The sequence below is a fragment of the Convolutriloba macropyga genome, chromosome 7 (genome assembly GCF_964194025.1).
Source record: "Convolutriloba macropyga chromosome 7, txConMacr16.3, whole genome shotgun sequence".
Classification (NCBI taxonomy): Eukaryota; Metazoa; Xenacoelomorpha; order Acoela; family Convolutidae; genus Convolutriloba; species Convolutriloba macropyga.
In genome coordinates, this window is record NC_134474.1 from 53,526,724 (window position 1) to 53,539,146 (window position 12,423).

Here is a 12,423-nt window from a genome sequence, read left to right on the forward strand (position 1 = left end):
GCGGGCGCAAGTCAAAGAATTTTTCAGGTGTCAAAATTTTAATTGGCGATCTCTTCTTATTGTTATATCATGACCTTTATTTGTGCCATTCTGCTCGCATGATTTTTTGTATAAACAAATATCTGGCAAATAGACATCGTTTGCCTTTAAGCCAACCGTCGAGCAAAAAATACAAGCAAGTTTATTGACACCAAATTGGTTCAATTGACAGTAACCCCAACCAAAATTAAATTATTCGAGCTTTTAAAGTCAGTCCATACGTGAAAGGAAAAACAAATGTAGGAGCAGACAAATAAATAACATTGAACTTCAAGAAGCAGAGTCATACTTAGCAGTCCTTGACCCTGGATCATATTGTTTCAAAAAGTTTGAAATTATAATTGGACAGGATGTCATTCATGCCATCGATCAGGTAGACTAATTTGATGCCGACGAGAAATGTTCTTCATTAGCTCACTGTTTATCCAACTTGTTCATGACCTGTTTAATGGCCAATAGGGAGCAAGAATTTGAGTTCTGTAGTCAGTCAGCGCAATTAAACACAAGTTTTTGATAAAACCACAGTGCACAATGGAAAAGGGATAATATGTGGGAATGCTGCCGGCTAATGTCATCGAAATGCACAACAATTACTTCTCAGTGCTGATTAAGAGAACATTACTCCAATACAAATCAGGAAGAATTAGATATTGCTAGGCTGTAAGTGTTATAGATGCTCGCAAGATTTAATGTCGCCACAATTGTGAATCAATTTTAGCTCACCATCCGAATTTTAACCCAAACCAGACCCTCAAGATCTGTTGGGTACTCAATGAAACAGCTAAATATCACGGCCTATCCAGTTATAAATCACTTCTAACAGGATCTGATAAAACAGAATCTAATCTATGTACTCTTAAGCTCCTGTGGTTCAGACAAAGTCGTATCAGCCGAAATTGGGCGAATGTTCTTGCACGTTGGAGTCAACAAAATGATTTTTATAGTGGAAGAATCCATTTCTAATCTTGTGTTGCATGAACACATGAGCTATAAGTTTGGGCTAAAGGCTCGCCCATTTGTGCGAACCACGTACTGTAACGCACAGCACCTAATAACGCTGCCGGGTAACCCTGAGCGGCAAAAACAGTCCGGCAGAACTTGTACATGGACGATTTCGTAGACTCGGAGATTTCTTCTAATAGCTCGAAGGAACTGGTACGTTTTCTCAATCTAGATGGGTTGAAGTTTATTAAAGTGTCAAAATTGTCACAATTTAAAAGATATGATTGTCAAACTTACCAGTTATTGCTATCTACCGACCTGAAAATGGTTACTTCATATAAAGAAAATTTCTCATGTTCTCGGTCTCAAGTGTGATCACAACAGCGGTGTTATTTTTGTGAACAGTGGTACCAGCAGTACCATCACAGAGCAGTTAACGCAACGCCTGGCAGTAAATTTTGTCTTTTTGGTTTTTGCCACTAATGGCATTGTAGCACCTCTCGCCGTGGGTTCCAGTTTAATACTCAAGAACTCTGGCCCTCTCAGTAGACGGCATTAAAATTACAAATTACTGAAGGACACAATTCGTGCATTCCTGTCGTTGTAAATTGAAATTCTACAACTTGAGACAATGACAATAACAAGAAGCTATTCTTCAGTACCGTTTCCTTGTCCTGAATTGCAAATGTTTAGCAATATTTTGAAGACATAAACACTGCCATCAGATTTCTGAGCGCTCAATTATCTACTTATTCTGGTAATGTTGAAACAGGACTAGCATTCCTCCTGGACACGGCCCGCGTTCCAATTATGAAGGTGGTTATTGTTCCTAAGCTGGAACTGCAAGCTGCTGCTCAATGGACGCGGCACGATGCACGTTTGCATAAGAATGCCGCTGCGCATTGGCCGTTACCGTGGACAAAGTGTGCATTTGTAGACACGGTACAATTATCTTTCAATGAATAAACTCAAACAATAAACACACAATTTCCACTGCAAACCGTAAAGCAGACATCCTGCTGAACACCAGGTTGACCAACAAAACCGCAAATCCACAATTCTACATACTAAATACTGACGTCGATGACATCAAGCTGACTTTATATATAATCAACAAAACGATAACTGGATATGATCTTTAATCTTATTAGCAACAAAACCGGCTAAGGCAAAAAATATACCGTAAATCTCGTTTTATAACTTTAATTCTTATACAAACTACATCGTTTCTGCCCATAAAAGTTTTTTCTATTTTTAACTCACAAAGCGTGGGAAAAAGTCGAAAGCAGCATACCGGATCTAATTGAACGTTTTAGTTGTTTATTTGACCTGTTGGTCTTATACACTCCTCCAGATGGTTTCAGCTGTTTCTCACAGGATCTGGCTGCTGTAAAACAAACCCCTTCTATATTCTCCTGCGCTCCAGCGGTTTCCGCCGAATCAGTCGGTATTGGACTAATGTTCATAAATATTGGAGTACTATTCAACTGAACGGTTTTTTATTGTAGGAGAACTCACATCTAATATTGGGGTGCATGAATGCATGCGGTATATAATTGGGGCTGAAGACTTCCCCACTTGTCGAACAACGCACTATAACTCACTGCACGTAAAAACGCTGCCAGTTACCCATAAGCGGCAAACAGCACCCTGGATATCAGGTTGCTTTTAATAGGTCAAAATAATGATGGATTTTTTTATTTACGTGGGTTGATGTTCATTAAATTGTAAGAGTTGTAACAGATATGACGCAAATTTACCAGTCTTTACAATCTACTGACCTGAAAACGGTGACTTCATCAGAAGAAGATTGCTCATGTTCTGAGGCTCAAGTGTGATTACAACAGTGGTGTTCTTCTTTTGGGCACGGGTAACAGCAGCGCAACGCCTGGTAATTTTATTTATCTCTTTGGTTTTCGACAATAATGGCCTTGGCTTTGTGGCAAGTTTTGCCATGGGTGCAAGCGTGAAACACAAGGAATTTTTTTGTCAATGGACAGCGTTGAAATGACAATTTATTGAAAAACACAATTGGTGGGTCCCTGTCGTGGAAGTTGGAGCTCTACAGGTTTGCAATAATGACATTACCAGGAAGCTATTTTTCAGTACCGTTTCAAGGTCATCAACTGCACATGTTTAGCGATAGCCTTCTCGACATAAATACTGCCATCGCATTTGTGAGAGCTCAATTACCATCTCACTCTGGTGAGGTTGAAACAGAGCTAGCATTCCTCCTGGACAAGGCCCTCGTTCCATTTATCAAGGTGCTTAATTTTCCTGTGCTGCGAATGCAAGCTGTTGCTCAATGGACGCTGAACGTTGCACGTTCGCATAAGAATGCCGCCGCGCAACGGCCGTTAACGTTGACAAAATGAGCGGACAAAATGTGTAGGGACTGTACAATTACCTTTCAATTAATAAACTCAAATAAAAACATATTGTTTTCATTGCAAACCGTATATGTGAGATCTTACTATACACCAAGTTGATCAATTGAACCACACCTTCAATTATGATTTTCTAGTACTGGTGATTGTTTTAGAACTAAGATTCTTTTTTACTAAAAACTGACATGGTCAATGACATCAACCTGACTTTATAACTAAGCAACAAAACGATAACTGCATGTCATATATATTCGCATGCTTAACCAAACCCGCTAAGGCAAAAATGATACCGTTAATCTTGTTTTAAACTTTATTTTCATCAAAACTCTTTCGTGTTTGCCTCTAAATGCTCCGTGTGTTATTAACTCAAAAAACTACGAAACAGTCGATAGCATCCTAAGGGATCTTTTTCTTAGCTGTTTATCCGGTGTTGGACGGAAGTCACAAGTTCATTAAATTGTTCCAGTGGAATAAATTCTTGAAAAACCATAATCAGGGTGTCTATTAATTACAGAAAAGAATTCAGGATCGCTACGACAAACTTTAACTACGCCACTCACTGCGTTGCATCACATCATGATGTTTCTTATGCAGGAAATTGTGTGCGGCAACCATTCATCCGCTCAAGGCAGATCTCTACTAAAATAAATTCGCCTGTCAGTCTCCTCCCTTCACAAACACCAATTTCTGTTAGTTTGAGCCATTTTAGTTTACCGTTGTTTGGCCAACAGAAAAAAGGCGGGTTTTTCTATTACCTTGTTTGACCACTTGTTTGAATTGGCGCATATAGGCATTAAGTGGAAGTTCAATTCAACCAAAGTGCCGTAAAAAGTTCGCATCTGGGTTATTCAGGTCCGTAGTTATTAAAGAAAACCAAACACAATATCCGGCACACCTTGCTTCACAGATGAAGTCTTCAGATCCATTTTCTACGCAATGAGAGAACGCTCGTTAAACTTCGGACTTCCCGAAAACCAAGGAGACTCAAATTTACTCATTTTTTTTGGAAACCAAGCAACCGGAATTTTGTCAACCATTGGCGTTGACCAGTTTGATCATCGTATTTGTAGCGCTCGAGCGCACTCCTATTCAAATGCAATTTGGGCACCATGGCTTTAAGGAATATGCACCAGCTCTGAAATATACAACTGAGTTGCAGACGCCTGCGGAGTAGCCCTTCAAGATCGGTTTTTTTTCGATAGTAGAAAAAAGCAAAATTAGGTGTTACTAGCCTTATGCGCGCCGCACTTTCCAGCGTCGTTGTTCGGTTCGCTTGAACGTTTCCTCGTGTTCAGCTGTTCCCCATCTTTCCAACATATTCTTCCGGGCAGGAGCATAATTCTGAGTAATATAAATGAGCCTCTCAGTTTCTGAGCCACTTTTTCCTTAGCCACTGAGTTTCAAGTATTTAAAATATGCCCAAACTACGTTCTGTTTTGCGCGAAAAACTCGGAAAATGTTCATCTAGCATAATTTTCATCGAGCCTACTAATATACTAATTTGAGTGTGCTCCTTGTAGGGTTTATATTTCAAAACGTTTCAAACGTTTCGTTGAAAGATATGTGTCGAGAATTGGCTCAGACGTAAGACCTACCAAAAAATACAACTAGATTTGGTCATATAGGTTTATGTTGCTGATTGCTTAGATGATGCATAAGTTCTGGTGCTCTTTGTTGTGCTATAAGATTTCAGCTACACGAATGCAGTTACGAATGACTGTTTTTTCAATGAAATTTCAAGCACTATGATTTCATTTTCTGGATAGCCCCAAGATTTGAAAAGATTTTTTAATTTTGACTATTTGATAAATTTTTTGTGTTATTATTAGTATTTACAGATTTCAATTAACAATATGAATTTTCCTATCATATCTGATTCTGCCAGTATATACCGGCTAGTTTCGAATTATGATAATATCATAGTTACAGCTAGTCGTGGAATTCAAATTTTTTTTTTATTAATAAAACCAATTACACAAACGTGGCCAGTTAGCCGAATAGTCATAGTAATTGTGAGCTACAATATTTGGTTTCAAAAAGGAATATAACTGTTTCTTGAAAAAATGCATTGACGATATTCAATCAAAATGTGAATTTGCATTTTTGAATTGACAACTTGATGGAATGGAAGCCTCTTGATAATGCCCATCACGATTATAATCTTTAGCTTTACAGATCGTTTTCTTTGTTTCCGTTAAAGTCAAGATTAATTTAATTTATCGAACGGAGGCTTTTTTAAAAATCAGTAATAATCTGCACCATTAGCTAAGGAGAATATAATCAGATGGACAACTGAAGTATAGGTTAGGTGACTCTGATGATGTCACTTAGAAGAACTGCCATTCGTCGATCACCAAGTAGCAGTTTACGATGAAAGTCAGTTTTGAAGTCACTTTAAAAACTTGTGCGTGTTTCCAGGATTGCGATAGTTTTGTTCACTAGAAGGAAATTGTCGTTTATTCCAGATGAGCAGGACACTCTTTGTGCATGATAACTAATCTGCGCCTGATACCGGGAAGAAATCCGAATGTGATGTCATGTTCACGTGCATATTTGGCTTGGATGTAGCCATTTCTTTTGTAGAATTTGATGGCCGCAAACTGTGCCAGTGAAGTAGTCAGCTCAATTCGGTTCTCCCCTCGACTCCACGCAAACTCTTCAGCTTTATCGAGCAGCAGTTGAGCAATGCCAGAACCTGTGGAATACAGATGTGACGTACACAAGAATTTCGATCTATTCTCTTTGCTCAACCCTCCATCCAGGTGTTTTATGACCCTCCACTTACAAATTATGTTTTGTTATATGACACGTTACTATCTATAAACAGTAGCACGTGTAACTGGGCGCTTAAAAGTGATATTACCACTAACCGCGTTGGGGGGGGGGGGGTGGGGGGGGGGGGAGAATTGACCAAACAGTTTTACGGCCAATAATAAAATGATTCGGTGCAAGATAAACATAAATGCGTCTCGGTAATACATTTAAGATTGTGCCGAGACACTTTATGACACAACATTTTTGAATTTTCAACGGTCGGAAAAATTATGAGCAGCTGACGTCCTCATTGGTGACGGACATTGCGTGACAACTGAAAAAACAAAAAAATGACTGAACTTGAAGTAATAGTTTCTGCAACAAATTCTTTTTGTTTTTGGAAAATCTGTTGATGAAGTTTTGTTCAGAAGTATTGAATTTCGAGAATGCTGAAACTGAATTATGGTTGCTAGAGTCTTCTTTCTTAATAACTATGATATCGTTTATTAATGAACCTGCTTCTGGGTGATGATGCTTGATATCATAATCAACTATCGGGATCTCCTGAATTTCTTAAAAGAGTTTAAACACACAGTTCCATGCAACTAAATATTTTGTGGTGTAAATTTAAGCGCTAGTGAATATTGGAATAGTTCGCTCAACATCAATTCTGTGTTTTGATATTTTTTAATCAATTTGCTTCGATTATTTTCTAGAGATCACGCTAAACAGATACGAAACAAAAATTACCTTGTTCTTGCTAAACCTACTTTTGGTTTCGAATGATTGAAATCATTTCTCACGCACCAATTCACACATATCAACTGACACATGCGTGTTAGTTGCCCACGATGGCCAAATACATCAAATATTCTTCCATTATCTCACTGATTGTCCACTAAAGCATGGAGGCATCGACAACGTACATCCGCACAGTTTTGTGGCCCCCACTCATCCATGTTTTTGGACTAAATTGCCTATCAAATGCTATGTTCGAAAAAAGAAGTTTGAGTTGAAAAATGTTAAAAACTCACACTAAGAAATGAATTAAATAACGCTATGTACCGGTAGAGCGCACATAACCTGGCATTACTCAGACTACGAGACAATCAAAACAACAACAAAAAACAACAAAAAGCATTATTGACAGCAAAAACTGACTATCTAATTTTAAAGCATTTAGCAACAAAGTTAGTATAACACCAAATAAAACTCAAACTACACAAATTCACTTGTACTTGCCGAAACTAGATGGAACATGTGGCTCATGGAACAAAATTAAAAGTTGTCAAATAGAACAAAGGAGCTGAAGTCCAGAAAAGCGTGGAATTTCTCGAAAACAATCAATTTCGAAAGTCAATAAATCTATTAGCTTTTTGGAACAAACTCTAGGTTGACATGCATATAACTTCTCGTGAAGCCAACGGTACCATACATTGGCAAGACCAAGTGGTACTAGATGACTACAAAAAGAATAGATACAAAACACCGAAATATTTGTGAAGAATTTACGAAAACGCATGGTTTTGAAACCATTAAAATCATTGGTTATTAACTGGATATTATTCATTATTTCAAATATTACAAAAACTTTTCATTGACATGAAACTGAAACATTAACATAAAAAGGGGCAAAAAGTGATCATTTGCCTCCCAGAAAACGAATAGGACCTCTCAATCATGAGACTGTGTGTGCTACATGTTGATTAAAAGAGGAACAAATTGGTTCAAAAGGGTTCTGAATTTTTGAACACACATACAATAGAAATCCACAAACCTTCAGCTATCAATTGACTGCAGAATTATTGAATCACGCGTTCAAATAGAGCCAGAGTAAATTTACGGAGCCAAAAAATCTGAGCCACTCAATATTGAACAAGTCTATAAAAATTGAAATTTTTTAAGAGAATTATTGAAATCCATCAAAGTATTAATTTTCAGGGGAAAGTAATAATTAATTCAGATATCTCACTTGGGAGCTACGGAGCCGATTAGATCTTTTATTAATCAGAATAAGCCTTTCGACTACGAAAAAGACAACAACTACAGGTATAAACCAGAAATTCTATGGAGAAGTGCTAGAAGAAGTGTTGAAGTTGTTAGTTGCAAGAAGTTTTACATATGTTTAGTTGAGCATGTTGATAGAGACAACAGGGAATGCCATTATGATAAAGAATTCAGAAAACAAAATTACGAACAAATATTCGAAAGTCATACAATTTTAATGAAACTTGTAGAACCTTAAGCATACAAGCAATAGCTAAAGCTGCCAACCAGATTAATATTTTTAGGCAGAAATCACATGCTAGCTGCAATGAGTGGAACTGATCTACAAGCTCATACAACATTGGTTTGAAAGGATAACAACTCTAAAACTGCATCATTGTTTTGGAATTATTTTTTCAAATTCATAAGAACTAGTAGGCATCATCTCAAAGCCTTAAAAATATTCACATAATACTTCTTAGGAAACCAGTTACGTATTCAAATAGTGCGACTATCTGGTATGACTTTAAAAACTGCAGAAAAAGCAGGAGAAACTAAAAAGTATCAAAGGCTTACGAGAGCACATCAGTGTCGAAACCGTAAAATCATAGCTTTACTCTGAAAAGAAAAAAAAAGTCCTTTTGGTCTCATTTCAAATTCCTTTGGAATTATAAATAATGGAGTTTGGATATAATAGTCGATTTGTCTATCAAAAAGATGAAAATTTTCCAGAATATCTTAAGATTTCAAGCAAAAACTACACAGCAATTGAATTTGAATATTTTGATAAAAAAAACTTCCCATTGGTAGCAGAACTTGCTAATTTATCTTTGCTCATCTATTGAAAGCACGTAATTTCTTATTTTAGCGTAAATTATAATTTTAAAGCAACAATGGGATACGAAAAAATCTTAAACTGAAGAAAAATGACGCTAAAAGTGAACAAAGTTACGTCAAATATCAAATGGTCATGACAGTTTGAAATCTCAAATCATACGCTTGAAGGTTTTCTAACGATGCTACTTAAAACTATCTACAATGAATATATCGGTCGGCAAAAAGTGACTGTACAAAAAAATCATGTTGAGCCTATATTTCGGAACAAAAGAACATAAGTGTGTTCGTAACAAAAGAGTGCATACTAATAATATGATAATTAGACAGCTAGTCTTTATTTTGGCACCAATACTTCGTGATTACACTTTCTATTTCTAACCATTCAAAAAAAATATTTAAACCGACTAAGTTGATAATTGATTTGGAATGTATATTGTTTCGCTTGAAAAAATGTTGGGTCATTTCTGAATAGTAACAGAATATAAACTAAATTTTCGGCAAAAAAGATGTGATTAATTACAACCATCAAGTAAAGACGCTAAAACATGACCTGGTTCAAAAAGGGCCAAATCGAAAAGTTCCCTTTAATTGTCCAGCGTTTCAACTAATTTCCATGTTGAGTACAATCAGTTAAGTAATTTCTCATTATAATGAGACTAGAAAACTTCCAACCAATTATTCTTGAGTATGTGAGAAATGGAATAATACTATTTAACAGCAAAATAAATCTGAAGCTATCAAACATTAAAGTATACTGTATCGCGGGTCACGGCAGTGCCTCAGCGGCCCATGGGACTTAATATGAAACTATCACAACATTAAAGTATACTGTATCGCGGGTCACGGCAGTGCCTCAGCGGCCCATGGGACTTAATATGAAACTATCACAACATTAAAGTATACTGTATCGCGGGTCACGGCAGTGCCTCAGCGGCCCATGGGACTTAATATGAAACTATCACAACATTAAAGTATACTGTATCGCGGGTCACGGCAGTGCCTCAGCGGCCCATGGGACTTAATATGAAACTATCACAACATTAAAGTATACTGTATCGCGGGTCACGGCAGTGCCTCAGCGGCCCATGGGACTTAATATGAAACTATCACAACATTAAAGTATACTGTATCGCGGGTCACGGCAGTGCCTCAGCGGCCCATGGGACTTAATATGAAACTATCACAACATTAAAGTATACTGTATCGCGGGTCACGGCAGTGCCTCAGCGGCCCATGGGACTTAATATGAAACTATCACAACATTAAAGTATACTGTATCGCGGGTCACGGCAGTGCCTCAGCGGCCCATGGGACTTAATATGAAACTATCACAACATTAAAGTATACTGTATCGCGGGTCACGGCAGTGCCTCAGCGGCCCATGGGACTTAATATGAAACTATCACAACATTAAAGTATACTGTATCGCGGGTCACGGCAGTGCCTCAGCGGCCCATGGGACTTAATATGAAACTATCACAACATTAAAGTATACTGTATCGCGGGTCACGGCAGTGCCTCAGCGGCCCATGGGACTTAATATGAAACTATCACAACATTAAAGTATACTGTATCGCGGGTCACGGCAGTGCCTCAGCGGCCCATGGGACTTAATATGAAACTATCACAACATTAAAGTATACTGTATCGCGGGTCACGGCAGTGCCTCAGCGGCCCATGGGACTTAATATGAAACCATCACAAGCTACCATACTATCAAGTTGCCAACCCCATACTTCGTGTCAGTTATGTAATAATTTAGGAGTTTAAACGAAAATTTCTGTTTTTGACCCTTTCTGAATCACGTCAGTTGGATCTTTTCGACTGGACATTAAGAAAAATACGAGCATTTGGCAATAGGCATATTGGTAATAAAGGTTATTAGGTAATTAAAGAGGCGGTTGAAAGCTATTTTTCGTGGAAACCGGCAATTCTGCCAACTAAGAAAAGGAGCATAATGATCCCATTAAGTTAAAGTTTATCAGGTTCCATATGTCGGTGGTACTGGTGAGACGATAATTGCACGTTTTATTGCTAGTATGTTTTTTGGTGGACAATATGGCCCCGGTTTAGGTCCCAGAACAAAGATCGAGTGCAATTTTAGGGAAAATCGGCACTCCTAACTATATGCTATCACTCTGCAGACTAGGAACTATCAAAATGGTGTAAAAGATACCTCTAGCTCGCCTGGCAACTCTCATCCGTCGTAGTTCTATAGAAGTATCGTCTGGTGAATTTTTACTCATAGCCACACAGCCTAGAATGCTGTTCTCCTTGTTGACACACACAAACATTTCATTGTAGTCTATCATCAAAAAGAGGCGTTCTATTTTCCCCAATATTGTTTTTGAAACAAATAAGTTGAAATCATAAGCAAAGTTAAATTTACTTGCGACAGTAAATGTTACACAGAAATCGTTTGGCCATTTATTATTGTTTTATTATTTCATCCGAAATCTAATGATTAAACCAATAAAAATTTAAAAATTTGTTGTTTTCTTTAAAGTAGAAATAAATTTTTAACGCTATTTAGAGTCGCTATTTAAAGGGAAGCTCATATTGAGGAACAAAAAAAAATCATTTTTAACAAGCACAAAAAGATGTTGAACATTTCACGCTCAAAGCCACGCACGTTTGTACTTGAACCGCCAAAAGTGTAGAAAAAAAGTGATGTGAAGTTGGCTCCGAAAAATTGGATGACTGGAACTACCATGAGTTTCAATATCAACTGCGTGAGAATTTAACGTTATCTTTAATCTTTTTCTTGTTGAAATGCTTCAGAATTTTGTTCTTTAAGAATTTTGTTCACAGAGTTCTAACTTTAGCATATGCACTATATCAGGTTATGGCGGAGAGTTTGTCGTTCTTAGTAGTCAGTATTAAGGACAAAATTTAGTTTTTCAGTTCTCCACATTGTATTAATCGCGAAGGTTTTCTTCTCAACAAGTTCAAAATTTTCTGTTCGCCACTCACAATCTGAAAGATTGCTCGAAACGCTTCTAAAATACAATGATTAAAACAGATTAACAGATTGATAAATATGCTCGAGATGATCAGGATCAATTTGTCCTTATTGGTTTTTTTTCCCTTTAAAATTTGTCCAGTTCACTCATTGCCTTTAAAACGTGACAATACTTGTAATTTTCCTTAAAACAATACTTAAGACGTAACAGTTGTGACCTCGATTTAATGTGGAGTCAAACAAAATATTTCAGAGATTTTTTGCAACACGGTTTTATCAAAAGATGTTCGTATCTCTTTTCATTTTTAATTGGTGCATTATTTATTTGGTACAAGATGAGAAGGCTGGTACAAAGTAATCTTATGAATAAAATAAAATTGTTAAGATATTAAACAAATTATGAATTTTATAGCAAAACTCTTTAAATTTGATTTCTGTGACTTGATTACCGGTTTCATGTTACGGGGTCTACGAAGGAGCACTTACCATGCACGTTGACCAGTACTGGATTCGAAC

General features: G+C 37.2%; 1 protein-coding gene across 1 annotated transcript; it reads right to left on the reverse strand.

The window, feature by feature from the left end:
- Positions 1-5,416: 5,416 nt before the first annotated feature.
- On the reverse strand, positions 5,417-11,246 carry LOC142342362 (putative N-acetyltransferase 14). Its single transcript, XM_075393663.1, has 2 exons — positions 11,122-11,246; positions 5,417-6,063 (listed from the first exon to the last, which is right to left on the reverse strand). Exons 1-2 carry the CDS (start codon positions 11,237-11,239, stop codon positions 5,825-5,827), a joined length of 357 nt encoding a protein of 118 aa, XP_075249778.1. The 5' UTR covers positions 11,240-11,246; the 3' UTR covers positions 5,417-5,824.
- Between the last annotated feature and the right edge of the window lie 1,177 nt (positions 11,247-12,423).